Raw genomic sequence first — 14,905 nt, 5'->3', positions numbered from 1 at the left:
CATGCATTTACAGTTGAGTACATACAGTACAATGTCTTTGTGTACGTGTGTGTGCGCAGATGTACCGACTGACTCTGCGCTGCAGCAAGGACTCTGTGTCAAGGCGTCTCTGCGAGTTGCTGGCCCAACAGTTCTAGAATAGCCAGAGTTCCAGAACTTTATCAAGACCACCCCCACCAGCGAGCCCTCCCCACTCCTGCCACGCTTCAATTCCTCCTCTTGTCAACAAAGGTTCTTTAATTACGAAAAAAGGTGTAACCAATATAAGGGAAAAGCAGTCACTGTTAGCACTGCAGCAGCGACCATATTATTGTCATTACTCTAATTCAAGTTCATCTACAATTTGGTTATTAACATAATGCTACATTATCGTTTTTTTCTTTATGGTGTTTACCTGTGTAGCTGGTGTGTGCAGCCAGGACTGTGCGTGTGTGCGTGTCCCACTGTGTGCTGCGGTCCTATTCTGCTTTATCCTGCCTGCTCTGTATTTCTGATGCTATATGTACAGTGTGTGTGCAGGTGTGGGTGTGTGTGTGTGTGCATTTGGTTAAGTTTTTCTTAAAGACAAATTGGAGATAGTTTTCATCACACACATTCACATGCACACACCCACACACAAGTAGTTCCTTGTGGCCCTCGTCGGGTGAAGGTTCAGCTAATTTCAAGCATTCCCCATGATCAAAGGCCAGTCAAAATGCACTTCAGGCTTTTGGGATCCTCTGTGAGACCCTCCAGCATGAGCCCCCTAGTGTGAACAACCTGATTGCTCTCCTGGGGTTCTGTAATCAGTAGCCCTACATTTCAATGACCGTGATGGTTTATTCGTTGATGTCTGTAAATTTGCCGCAGTGTTACTTTATTGCTTTCATAGACATTCCCATCTAGCGTGTGGCTAAGATTATCTAGGCCAGGATGCCCATCTAGACAAATGGCAGTAAATGGGAAGTAAGGTGACTGACACAGGGTCGATATTTTCAGTTGAAACAGGACTTCTCTTACCCACTACCTTGAGGGATGTCCAGGTGAAACGTGAGCTGCTCTACTGTGCAACCTACATTGTTTTTGAAGAGATGCCAAATTGTCTTTTTGAGAAAGGCCTCCTGTAATTTTAAATAAATTGAGCACTTCTAAGGATAATATATTTAAACTTAGTCTTTACCCATCAGATAAAATGGTCCTAATGATGCTCAGTACGTTGATATAGGCTTGATCTGTTTCTCCAATGTTCATACAGAATAACATCTTTTCAACAGTTTGCATCATAAATCCATCAACCTCCAAATATTTCTTTTCACACATCCACAGATTTGATCTTCTTTCTTGGGCTTCCTCTTGCACACAGCAGCAATAGTGATGTAGTGGAAGAGTATTAAAGTAGTCCATTATAATAACTACAGGGAACTCTGTTTATGTGAGAACTTGAGTGAGTCTGGAAGCAGGTAATAAAAAGAAATACTTAACTTTTCAGAGACATCAAATTACAATCTGTGGCTGCACAGCAATCACAAAATATTGTAGTGGAAAGCTTAGTCATTTTTTTTGTCATTCTGTGAGTGTATGTTTGTGTGTGCGTGTCTATGCAGTATCCACTAGCTAATGCAGCCTCATTTATTGATGTTAAAAAAAATTCCAATACCTGTGTTAGAATTAAGATTTACTCTGTAATGAAAAATGTGAAGTAAAACTATGCCATATATTGGACATGACGCTCGCTTCCTGTGTTCACTGTTGCACGCTTACAGCATGACATCATTGCGTCCTAGGCAACAGAATAGAACAATGTCAAAGAACTAGAAACAATAGTTTAGCAGTGGTCAGACATTCAGATGCACAAAAGCCTGTATTTATGGAGTAAAATGTTCATTTGAGTGATTCTGTAATAAAATGCCACAATTTTTAAATCCCAAGAACTGGTTCAAGATAGCAGCAATAACATAAGTCATTATTTGTGTGTTCTAATCTCAACGTCAGTAGAGAGATGTCTGTGCTTTAAAACTGGTTTATTAATATGTAATGTGCTTTAAAAAAAAAAAAAGAAATCCGACCTAAAATCTAAAAAGTATTCCCAAAAGAGTGAATAAATCATAATTTAACTATTTTATGGCCATATGTCCCAATACTTGAGTTATCATACTTTAATCCATTTTATAGACCACTTGTCTTCATTAGGGACACGAATTAGCTGGAGCCAATCTTAGGTGACTTTGGGCAGTACACCATGAACTGGTCGCCTGCCAATCGCAAAACACATACAGCGGCTGAAATAAGTATTTAACAGGTCACCATTTTTCTCACTATATTTCCAAAGGTGCTATTGACGTGAAATTTTCACCAGATGTTGGGAACAACCCAAGTAATCCATACATACAAAGAAAGTAGAACAAATAACATCAGAAATTAAGGTGTCTAATAATGTGAAATGACACGGGGAAAAAGTATTGAACACATGAAGGGAGGTGCAAAAAGGCATGGAAATCAATTCAACAGCAATCCACCCCCTTCGCAATGCAAATGAATCTCAGCTGGTTCAGTCCTAATTGATGGCCTACAAAAAGGTCTTATTGCCAAGGTGTGAGTCAAGACACATTTCATGATTAGTAAGAGCAAAGAGCTATCTCAAGACCATCGCAAAGTAATTGTTGCAAAACATAACGATGGCATTGGTTACTCGCGCGTATCAAAGCTTCTGAATGTTCCAGTGAGCACGGTTGGGGTGAAAATACATGTGGAAGGCCCATCATATCACCATAAATTTGACTCGATCAGGTGCTCCTCTCAAGGTTTCTGACAGAGTGCAAAGAGTAATCAGAGGAGTTGTTCCAGAGCCAAGGACGTGTGGAGAGCTTCAAAAAGACCTGGAATTAGCAGGTAGTGTTGTCACCAGGAAAACTGTGAGTAATGCACTCCGCCGCCATTACCTGTATGCATGCTCGCCGCGCAAGACCCATCCATCCATTGTCTGAGCTGCCTATCTTCACAAGGGTCTCAGGAGTGCTGGAGCCTATCCCAGCTATCATCGGGCAGGAGGCGCGGGGTATACCCTGAACTGGTTGCCAGCCAATCGCGGGGCACATACAAACAAGCAACCATCCGCACTCACGTTCACACCTTAATTTAATTTTGGCAATTTAGAGCCGTCAATTAACCTACCATGCATGTTTTTGGGGTGTGGGAGGAAACCGGAGTGCCCGGAGAAAACCCACACAGGCACGGGGAGAACATGCAAACTCCACACAGGCGGGGCCGGGGATTGAACCCCGGTCCTCAGAACTGTGAGGCAGACGCTCTAACCAATCGGACCACCGTGCCACCCTGACAAACTTAACAAGTGTGAAAAGAGCATGTGAAAAAAGGCTGGATCATCTTTATTAGGAGCGTATACGTTGATACTTATACTTACGTATACTTTGTTGCTTTTTGACAGTTTTCAGCAGATTTTTTTGGTATTGTGTTGACAAATGTTATTTAGAGAGGGTGATAGAGGTCCTATATTTAAATACAGCAAAGACAGGGTACATAGAAGGGTAACAAAGAAACACTGAACATAGAAAACAAACAGTGACAAGGGGATAATATAGGGTGTGGTGGTTGTTTGTAGTGCACAAGAAGAGTTTTGAGCGACTTGTGTGTTCCGTGTGTGTGGAAACAAGCAGAGCAGGAAAGCAGAGAGCGAGTGAGAATTCATGCTGGCGGCATGCGTAATTCCGTTTTTTTTTCCCTCTTCTCTCAGCAAAAATGGAATGAACGACACAAACCAATACACTTTTGACAATTCATAACGACAACAGATCAAAATAAGTACTTATCTAGAAGAGCCAGGGCGTGACGTTGGCATCACGAAACAGTTGGCCGTCGACTTAAAGCTTGTCGACAACTAACCATGCTCGTTTGCCTTTCTCACGGTGATTCTTCATCAACGGGTACAAGATTTTACACCTCTCGTTGATATCCTTGGGGAACTGGGTCCCTCTGGGCTCAGGACCTTTTGATTTCACAAACACTTTTTGCTGAAAGTGTTCAAACTTTGCAATAATGGGATGTGGTCGGTTTCCTGGACGAAGGCCTCGTAATCGATGAACATGGTGAAAGGTAGTCTTGTCGACTGTATCTTGCGCGGGGACATCGTGAACTTTTTCATCTGCGCCTCGGGGTCTTCCGGAGCATTTTCTGGAATGCCGGAGAAAATGAGATTGTCGCGCATGCTTCGTGATTGAATGTCCAGCGTAGTTTCTTTCATGAGTTTATATTCCAGTCTAAGAGTTTGTAGTTCCGCTGACATTGACATCATGTTTGATCGAAGCGCGGTATTGTGTAATCTTAGCTCCCTGACCTGTTGTTGTTGTGAACTCCAAGCTCTTTCTGAGTTCAGCGATCTCTTTGTGAAGCAAGTCAAGTGTAATTGACAATTTCTTGTCGATTGAGAGGAGGACACTCGTCTGTGTCTCTGTCGAATCAAGTATATCCTCAGGTGAAGTGGAAGAATCGGCTTCCCTTCAGCGGCTGCTCAACGCGGGGGCTCAGATCATCCATGACAGACGTGTTGGCGTTGACTGAGCTGCGTGAATCGCAAGTGGCTCAGTTACCGCTGCTAGCGAAGCTGGCGAGAAGAACGAAGCGTCCATCTGCCGTTGAAAAAGGAAATGGACGTCTGAAAAGAGAAATGTTGTCTTGTAATAGCCGCTTTTCCAAGTCTCTGCAAGGGGCGCCGCCATGTTTTTTGTCTTCGGAAATCCCGCGTTGTCACAGCATGCTCCTGCCCCTTCAAAAAAGAGAGCTCTCTCAATTGGTTTCAAAGAATAAAAGTGAAGTTGCTAGAATGGCTCAGCCAATCACCTGACTTGAATCCAATTGAAAATCTATGGAAAGAACTGAAACTCAAGGTCCATAAAAGAAGCTTAGAGAACCTTCAAGATTTGAAGACTTCTTGTGGAGGGGAAAAGGCCAAAATCAAACCAGAGCAATGCTTGCGACTAGTTTCTCCTGACAGGAGGAGTCTTGAACGTATCATTGCAAACAAAGGTTTTTTTTTTTTTTTTTTTTTTTTTTTTTTTTTTTTTTTTACAAAGTATTAAATCAGAATCAGAATCATCTTTATTTGCCAAGTATGTCCAAAACACACGAAGAATTTGTCTCCGGTAGTTGGAGCCGCCCTAGTACAACAAACAGTCAATTTACAGAACACTTTGGGGACATAAAGACATTGACAAAAAACAATTGTGCAAAAAGATGCAGAGTCCTCTAGCACTTAGAGCAGTTCGAACGACTAATATTGCAATAGTCCGGTGCAATGACCATTGTGCAAAGGGCGCTGAGACTTCAAGGAGTGTATGCGGTTTAAAGTGACGAGTAGTGCGATCATCTGGGACAATGTCGGTTGTGCAAATGTTACAGATACTCCTCAATCAGTGTGCAAATGGAGCAGATGCTACTCTGGCATGAGTGGCCAGTATATGCAAATAGTGCAGCATGGCGAGACAACTACAGTGAGTGCACAAGTAATACATAATTGGCCCCACAGAAATGTGACAACGAACTCAAGTCAAAAAATTGCCAGCTTGTTGTAATGGAATTATAGGTTAGGTGTTTAAGAAGTTGATCGCAAGAGGGAAGAAGCTGTTGGAATGTCTACTAGTTCTAGTTTGCGTTGATCGGTAGCGCCTACCTGAGGGAAGGAGCTGGAAGAGCTGGTGACAGGGGTGCAGACGGTCCGAGAGGATTTTGCACGCCCTTGTCTTAGTTCTGGCAGCGTGCAAGTCCTCAATGGTGGGTAGGGGGGTACCGACAATCCTTTCAGCAGTTTTGATTGTCCGTTGCAGTCGGAGTTTGTCCTTTTTTGTAGCAGCACCAAACCAGACTGTGATGGAAGAACACAGGACTGATTCGATGACCGCTGTGTAGAACTGTCTCAGCAGCTCCGGTGGCAGGCCGTGCTTTCTCAGAAGCCGCAGGAAGTACATCCTCTGCTGGGCCTTTTTGAGGACGGAGTTGATGTTGGTCGCCCACTTCAGGTCCTGAGAGATTGTAATTCCCAGGAACTTGAAGGTCTCGACGGTTGACACAAGGCAGCTGGACAACGTGAGGGGCAGCTGTGGCGAAGGATGCCTCCTGAAGTCCACGATCATCTCTACCGTCTTGAGCGTGTTCAGCTCCAGGTTGTGTCGTCCGCACCACAGCTCCAGCCGCTCCGCTTCCTGTCGATATGCAGACTCGTCACCGTCCTTGATGAGGCCGATGACAGTGGTGTCATCTGCAAACTTCAGGAGCTTGACAGTCGGGTTCGCTGAGGTGCAGTCGTTCGTGTAGAGAGAGAAGAGCAGCGGAGAGAGGACACAACCTTGGGGCGCCCCAGTGCTGATGCTGCGTGTGGATGAGGTGGCCTCCCCCAGCCTGACCTGCTGTGTCCTGCCCGTCAGAAAGCTGTAAATCCACTGGCAGATGGCAGGTGAGACGCTGAGCTGGAGAAGCTTGGATGAAAGGAGTTCAGGGATGATGGTGTTGAACGCTGAGCTGAAGTCCACGAACAGGATCCTCGCGTAGGTCCCTGCACTGTCGAGGTGTTAATTTTTATTAATGTACACACAGCACCTCATCTTGACAGAAAAAAAAAAAAAAAAAAAGAAAAACTGAAATATCACACAGCCATAAGTATTCAGACCCTTTGCTGTGACACTCATATATTTAACTCGGGTGCTGTCCATTTCTTCTGATCATCCTTGAGATGGCTCTACACATTCATTGGAGTCCAGCTGTGTTAGATTATATGGATTGAACTTGATTAGGAAAGCCACACAGCTGTCTTGATAAGACCTTACAGCTCAGAGTGCATCTCAGAGCAAATGAGAATCATGAGGTCAATGGAACTGCCTGAAAGGCTCAGAAACAGAATTGTGGCAAGGCACAGATATGTTCATCCATCCATCCATTTTCTGAGCCGCTTCTCCTCTCTAGGGTCGTGGGCGTGCTGGAGCCTATCCCAGCTGTCATCGGGCAGGAGGCGGGGTACACCCTGAACTGGTTGCCAGCCAATCCCAGGGCACATAGAAACAAACAACCATTCGCACTCACATTCACACCTACGGGCAATTTAGAGTTGTCAATTAACCTAGTATGCATGTTTTGGGGATGTGAGAGGAAATCGGAGTGCCCGGAGAAAACCCACGCGGGCATGGGGAGAACATGCAAACTCCACACAGGCGGGGCCGGGGATTGAACCCCGGTCCTCAGAACTGTGAGGCAGACGCTCTAACCAGACAGAGGCCTCCATAATCCTTAAATGGAAGACGTTTGGGACGACCAGAGCCCCTCCTAAAGCTGGCCGTCTGGCCAAACAGAGCAATCGGGGGAGAAGAGGCTTGGTGAGAGACAGTGGCTGAGCTCCAGAGATGCAGTTGGGAGATGGGAGAAAGTTCTAGTAAGTCGACCATCATTGCAGCCCTCCATCAGTCGGGGCTTCATGGCAGAGCGGCCCGATGGAAGCCTCTCCTCAGTGCAAGACACGTGAAAGCCCACATGGAGTTTGCTATAAAAATACCTGAAGGACTCCAAGATGGTGAAAAATAAGATTCTCTGGTCTGATGAGTCCAAGATAGAAATTGTTGGCCCAAGATAGAACTTTTTGGCCTTAATTCTAAGTGGTATGTGTGGAGAAAACCAGGCTCTGCTCATCACCTGTCCAATACAGTCCCAACAGTGAACCATGGTGGTGGCAGCTTCATGCTGTGGATGTTTTTCAGCTGCACGGACAGGACGACCGGTTGCAAACGAAGGAAAGATGAATGCAGCCAAGTACAGTGATATCCTGGACGGAAACCTTCTTCAGAGCGCTCAGGACCTCAGACTGGGCCGAAGGTTTACCTTCCAACAAGACAATGACTCTTAGCACCAAGCTAAAATAACGAATTAACGAATGTTCTTGAATGGCCCAACCAGAGCCCTGACTTAAACCCAATTTCGCATCTCTGGGGAGAGCTGTAAATGGCTGTCCGCCAATGTTCACCATCCAACCTGACAGAACTAGAGAGGATCTACAAGGAGGAATGGCAGCGGATCCCCAAATCCAGGTGTGAAAAACTTGTTGCATCACTCCCAGAAAGACTCATTGCTGTATTAGCTCGAAAGGGTGCTTCTACTAAACACTGAGCAAAGGGTCCGAATACTCATGGCTGTGTGATATTTAGTTTAGTTTTTTTTTTTTTTTTTTTAATAAATCTGCAAAAATGTCAACAATTCGTTTTTTTTCCGTCAATATGAGGCGCTGTGTGTACATTAAGAAGAAGAGGTGGGGGGGGGGGGGGGGGTGTGGGGGGGAGAACTTAAATGATTTTAGCAAATGGCTGCAATATAAGGGGGTCTTAATACTTTTCGTACCCACTGTAAATACCAGTTGGCATGTTCAATAGTTTTTTCCCCTCTGTCATTTCACATTATTACACATAATTTCTGAGCTGACTTTCTTTGTATGTATTGATTATTTGGGTTGTTCCCAACATCTGGTGCAATTTCCATGCCAATACCACCTTTGGAAATATATGTAGTGAGGAAGAATGGTGACATGTTCAATACTTATTTCAGCCGCTGTATAGGCAAACAACCATTCAAACCTATGGGCAATTCAGAGTTTTCAATGAAGCTAACATATGTTTTCGGAATGTAGGGAAGAGAGAGAACAGCCAGGAGAGCCACAGCAGAGATTTGAACCCCGGACCTCCTTGACTTTGAGGAAGACGTGCAAACCACGATATACTCACTTAATTTATAAGCCCAAATAAAACACATTTAGAGATGTTCTGACAGAACGTTTATAAACCTGTATCAATTTTGAGTTGCACATTTTAATTAAGGAGAGCTACGCTGTATCAAAACTTCTGACTTTACAATGATAATTCAGTTTTTGTTTTGACACTGTCTGAGAGATTGTTTCTATTCATCGTATATGTTTATTACATATTTTTACAAAGGTCTTGAGCAGTGGTCCCCAACCACTGGGCTGCACAGATAACTTTTTTTTTTTTTTTTTTTTTTTTTTTTGTATTGTTTTGCAGAGCGAAAAACGGGGCACCCCTCAGCCCATCCTATCGATGATTAACTTTAGATCGGGATACTCATTCACCACCGTCTCAACAACGCCCCATTGCCAATTCGCTTTCAATCTGCAAAGGTCAGACCAATGGTCCCCACCCTCAATACCAATAAATATGGATAAGTACCAAAATAAAAGCTTGAGGCCAGAGTATTGTTCCTGTCAACATATGAAAAGCATGTCATCTGGGGAAATGGTCTCTTGGACATAGATCACAGTGATAATAACTACCTGAAATAACAACGTTTGAGAAACCTTTTTTTGACAAGTACTTTGAGGTTTTTAGTGTTTTTTTGTTGTTGTTTTTTTATTTATTTGGGACTTCCGGTTTGTCTGCAATTTGGATTTGCAGCTAATTATTTAGTTCCACCTGAAACATTTATATTTAACATATTTTGACTTATATTTACGATTTAGATATATATCTAACATTTAGATATATTTCACATATACATTTAACATATTTGAATATATATTTAATATTTAGATCTAAATTTGACATTTCATATAGTTAACATTGAAATTATGAAATTATTTAAATTTAAATAAGATTTTGATATATATTAACATTTAGATATATATTTACATTTAACATTAATATTTGAGTTTACATTTAAGATGTAGACATATTTGGCATTTATATTTAGCATTTATATTTCAATAGACTATATTTACCATTTAGTTGTCATGTAACATTTAGTATTTGGATTTAACAATTTGGGTTGACAAATATTGTTGGAAATGTGCAGAAAAGAGACAAACAAATTTATGCCAGTTACTTGAAACACTGAAGAAAAGAAAATTAGATTCGTGTATGTTCTTCCAATTTCTGTCTGCCGTTCTGATTTTTTTATTAGCTCATGTGACATTACCTTCACGTGTGTTTCAGCAACAAACAATACGACAGGTAATGTGACATCACGCAGCGAGCATGCTGCAGTGCATGTGCTCAGTTGCTGAGCGGCACAACAATATGTTCAATGCAATGAGCTATGTGTGCAACTTCCGTGGTCATCTGATTCGGATAGAATGGGCCGAGTGGTGAAAAATGCAGCTGGCCGTCCTCGTTTGCATATAGATGTCGGAGTGGTGGTGATGAGACAGCACTGACAGTCTGCCACGCTCCGCCCACTTTACACCCGACAGGCATCCCTGTTGGGGTGGGGGATTCTATCACTCTTGTGCGTCTGCGCGTGTGGATGTCCAGCGCAGAGCCGATTGGCTGAAAATGACATCACCGCTCGAGGGTTATTGTTGGCGAGAAGGATGAGCTCATCGTTCAGAATCAGTCTCTGCGAGAAGGGAGAGAAAACAGGACGTCGCTTGCGTGGATTGACAGAATCTGCAGCCCCGCCACTGAGACCAGCTGTAACCGAGGAAAAGACGCAGTGAAAATTACAGTGAGTAATTGCATTATTGATTTCCTATTTAAAACCATTTTATTGCAAGTTCTCCTCTGTGTTACAGTGTTTTGAAAAACAAAACCCTTTATCCTCTTGTAAAAATTCCCAAATGCAACCCCTTTAAGAAAATGTGAAAGTGTTATTGCAGCAGGAATATTTTTCATGTGCAGCTGTTTTATGTAGCACTTTCGACAGTATGGAAATAACAACCCATTAAATTAATCGGCAACCTGTGAAAGGAGAGGCACCCAGCTGCTTTCAAATGCAACCAAACAAAAATGTTAAAAATGCTTAGATTTAACTATTTAAAAAAAAAAATAATGTTGTTTAATCTGAAATGCATATTTTGGAATTTGAAATAGCCGCAAACAATATTCTGCACCTAAGTCAATCCATGAATGTGGTGTTTATTGTCCTGCAGATATGGTTTGGTCTAGGGAGGGAGAGACAGACCGTCCTCCTCTGTCCATCATCCTGCCAAGGCTCTACCTGGGAGCAGAGAGCGATGTGACACGGGTAATAAGGCAATGCGGCATGCAATACATTTGAACTTCCATCATTCAAAAGATTGCCTTTCGCTTTGAGAAAAAGACGAGTACAATTTTACAGATTATTTGTGTAATTGTGTTGACAGGACCGACTTGCCTCTTTGGGTATCTCCTATGTGCTGAGTGTGAGCCGTTGCAGCCCCCGACCCACCTTCCTGCCCTGCTCTAGGTACCTCCGCATCCCTATTGATGACTCCCTGTGGGATGACCTGCTTCCCTGGATCCCTCAGGCTCTACGCTTCATCGGTCAGGATTTACCACTTGGACGGCATTCGACATCATTCCGGCACAAATGACAGTTCCTTACTGTATATCCATTATTTACGCAGACTCGGCGATGTCTTCTGGTGCATCTGTGCTGGTTCACTGTGCAGCTGGAATCTCTCGCTCTCCGGCCCTGGCTGTTGCCTACATCATGTATAGCTCCGGAATGGATCTGGATCACGCCTACAGGTTGAGCTGCATAAATATCACACATACAATATCTATCTTTATATACACCATCATGTGGTAGTGCAGAGGTGTCAAACATATGGCCCATGGGCCAAAACCGGCCCACTAGGGAGTACAATACAGCCCGCAGGATGAATTTGAAAGTGGAAAAAATACATAAGACATTGTGGTGGTGGGGACTGAGGTTAATTTTGAGAATTATTCTGCTCACAGAGAAAATGGAATGGAAATAATTCCTAGCTCTTCATGAATTGATTTCATTTTAAAATGTGATACTATATTTTTCTGTTCCAAATACCTGTGACTTAAAGCTTTGTGCCTTAATATACAATTACTGTGATCAGTTATTATGCACACATGTGGATGTCACATCTGTCATATTTCAATTATACATTATTCTTGCACTCACTGTAGTAGTCCTGCCACTCTGCGCTATTTCCATATCTGTTGTTGACCAACACTGGCCACTCGTGCTTGAGAAGTATCTGCACCATTTGCACAATTGACACTGTCCAGATTATAGCACTATTAGTCACTTTAAACTGCTTAAATTTCTTGACGTCTCGATTTTCACAATGGTCACTGTACCAGACTATTGCTCTTTTAGTCATTTCAAACTGCTCTAAATTGCTACAGGACTGCATCATTTACACAATTGTCAAAAAAATAAATATAAATGTATCGGCATTACCACATTACTGGTAACCTTTCATTGCTCTGTGACTCTCCGGAGTGTGTTTTTATGTTTTCATGTCTTGAAAGTATTTTCTGTCTTGTCGTACTAGAGCGGCTCCAACTACCGGAGACAAATTCCTTGTGCGTTTTTGACATACTTGGAAAATAGACATGATGCTGATGCAAAAGTGATGCAAAATTTTGTCTAGAAATCTGAGGTTGTAGGTTTGTAGAATAGGGGGGGGGGAGATTTTCCTATTGTAATTAATTTGTTTTGCATTAAAACAAAGGGAATTTTTTTTTTTTTTTTTTTAATCATAAGTATTGTTCGATTTTAGGGTTAAATTAGACTGTAGGTGGCCCCTGAACTACAGTGAGTTTGACACTCCTGTGTTAGTGTGATTAAAGTTTGCGCTTGTGTCCTGTGGCACTTATATAGCAGTAAAGGGAGTTAAACTTTATTAATCAACAGTAAACAAATATAATAATAATAATTTGGCACAAGATGCTGAACAAGTGTTTCAAAATACTTGTACAATAATACAGTCAATACATGCCAAATACAATAGAGTACAAACGTTTAAGTGTTGTTTTTACAGCTACCACTAACCGAAGCCAATAGTTTTTGGTATTGTCAAATGTGTTATATTAAAGTCTGTTAATTATTGATTCAAAATGATAATTTATTATAGTTGATTTTGATACAGTGTGCGGCGGGGTGGGGGTGTGCGTTCAACCGGTTGTCAACTGTTTTTTCCACAGTCATTGCAGTCTGTACATTAAGAGTACATTAAATACATTAGTACAGTACAGTACAGTAAGTACATTAAGAGAATTTTACACTCAGGCTTGATGATTCTAAGTGCGTGTATGTATTTAATCATCTAATTTCTTAGTGCATTTTATGTGAATTAGGTAGTATAGTTCAGGGGCCACCTACAGCCTAATCTGATGTATTATTATAATTTTTTTGTATGTATTATGTATTATATAATTTGAAGGTATTATGTTTAATGTATTATGTTTAAACTACTTAAAGCTTTTATTACCACCATCAAGCACAAAATTATGAGGCTAAGAGGTTTTGTTTTGGTTGCTGTGTGTTTTCTATTTAGTTACAGTAGCTCCATGTGTATTTTATTTGTACTTATTTGGACTTGAATCAGTTCAACCTGGAAATGCCCATGCTGTGTTGAATTATTTTCCTCGTTATCAATGTGTTTCTGTGTCATGATCAAATGTGACTGTCTAAACCTAAACCCTGTCCGCTTGCTTGTCAGGTTTGTGAAAGAGCGCCGACCCTCCATTTCCCCAAATTTCAACTTCCTGGGTCAGTTGCAGCACTTCCAGGGCACCCTGCGTCAGAAGGCCTCAGGTGACCGCTTGGAAAGCCAGCAGCTGGACAACGGCCTGCCATCCATCAACAGCAGTAACAATCGCACTCCCACAATTCCCAACATGGATAATCAGACCAACGTCACCAGCGACAGCTTAGCAGAAGAGATGCAAACACACAGAGAGAATTTCTACCAGCAAAGACATTCGAATCCAGACGCAAATGGGAACCAGCAGATTTCCTTGTCAGGAAAACCTTGGACACATATTAATAATCAGCAGGAAATCCAGAAACCAAATCCAAGCCTTGGTGTATCATTTAAACCACCACCAAAGCCCTCACAACTCCAACTCCTAGCAGTTTCCGCTTCTCTCTCAGAGAGACGCAAAAGCCTCAGTCTCTCTTTGACCCCCTTGGGGATCTGCCCTCCCTCGACGACACCCAACAACAAGCAAGCGAAGAGCACCGATTTGTCCAGAGGTGTCCACAAGAGGGAGACGGCAGAAAAATCGGAGGCAAAGCCGCCGTTTAGACATGCGGGGGAGACGCACAAGGAGCAGAGTCCTTCACATGAAAAACACAACCCCTCTGAGGTGAAGGAGCAGGGCCTGCTGTCGCCGCTCAGCTGCACACTCAACAAACTGCTGGACTGGGGGGAGAGAGTGCTGTTGGGGGGGGTCTTTGCTCACCCTGTCAAGATGGGACAGCCTGCTTTGCCATACAGGTGCTGAGTGGGACCATTTTTTTGGTGTGTGTTGTGTTTTGTGCATGTTTCTCCAAAGGAATGACACCACAGGTGATGTACATAGTACTCACAAGCGGTCTGCAGGTACCCCTCGTTTATTTATTGCCGGGATGAGAGAATGAATCCCCACTTATCTGCTTAATTTGACCGCGTCGTCTTGTCGTTTGCAAGATGGCGATATTTTTCATTAGTTTCTTTGGCCTGAATTGTACAGTATTTACTGATGATTAAAGTTTGATTTTCAACCACATCTCTTTCAAGAGCCTCATTATACAGAGAGTGTTGTGTACTTCCGTTGATCATTTTAACCTATCCTTTATCTACTGTGCTTGTCCTCTTAGGGTTGCCAGCTAATTGCAGGGTACATATAAACAACCATTCATACTTACATTCCAGACTACAGACGAAATAGCAGCCTGGCCGGTTGGGAGAAATATGCAAAACAGAGGGTAAGGGATGTTAAAATTTGTTGCTTTATTGAAAAACATACATTTGGATATAAAGGCCAGTTTTAAGCAAGCTAATTCTCTGCTCTTAAAGATATGATTTAATTTGGGTCTTGCTCTTCTTATATCATAAACGATACTTTTACACTGTTTTTGAGGCTTGTGTGGATGCACCAGCCTGCAAGTGTGGCGCATGGGCAAATTATTTCAGACAATCTAG

At 42.5% G+C, this 14,905-nt stretch overlaps 2 protein-coding genes across 7 annotated transcripts in view; both read left to right on the top strand.

Annotated features, from left to right (window-relative positions):
• Positions 1 to 1,706, top strand: part of ap2a1 (adaptor related protein complex 2 subunit alpha 1) — a 75,461-nt gene extending 73,755 nt beyond the window's left edge. For 4 of the 6 annotated variants that reach the window (XM_061701092.1, XM_061701096.1, XM_061701095.1 and 1 more), the window contains one exon: positions 60 to 1,706. In XM_061701092.1, coding sequence (XP_061557076.1) covers positions 60 to 137 — 78 coding nt within the window. In that variant the 3' untranslated portion in view covers positions 138 to 1,706. The remainder of the gene's footprint in view (positions 1 to 59) is intronic. The other 2 variants (XR_009770099.1, XR_009770100.1) reach the window with 2 other exon arrangements.
• An 8,605-nt stretch (positions 1,707 to 10,311) lies between these two features.
• On the top strand, positions 10,312 to 14,479 carry si:ch211-195b15.8 (dual specificity protein phosphatase 8). The gene is made up of 5 exons (XM_061700999.1): positions 10,312 to 10,479; positions 10,904 to 10,998; positions 11,117 to 11,276; positions 11,360 to 11,483; positions 13,439 to 14,479. The coding sequence occupies exons 2-5, from the start codon at positions 10,906 to 10,908 to the stop codon at positions 14,223 to 14,225; spliced, it is 1,164 nt and encodes a 387-aa protein (XP_061556983.1). The 5' UTR covers positions 10,312 to 10,479; positions 10,904 to 10,905; the 3' UTR covers positions 14,226 to 14,479.
• Positions 14,480 to 14,905: the final 426 nt, after the last annotated feature.

The sequence above is a fragment of the Phycodurus eques genome, chromosome 16 (genome assembly GCF_024500275.1).
Source record: "Phycodurus eques isolate BA_2022a chromosome 16, UOR_Pequ_1.1, whole genome shotgun sequence".
NCBI classification, from domain to species: Eukaryota; Metazoa; Chordata; class Actinopteri; order Syngnathiformes; family Syngnathidae; genus Phycodurus; species Phycodurus eques.
The sequence above is the reverse complement of the archived record's forward strand: the minus strand, read 5'-3'. Positions and strand labels throughout refer to the sequence as shown.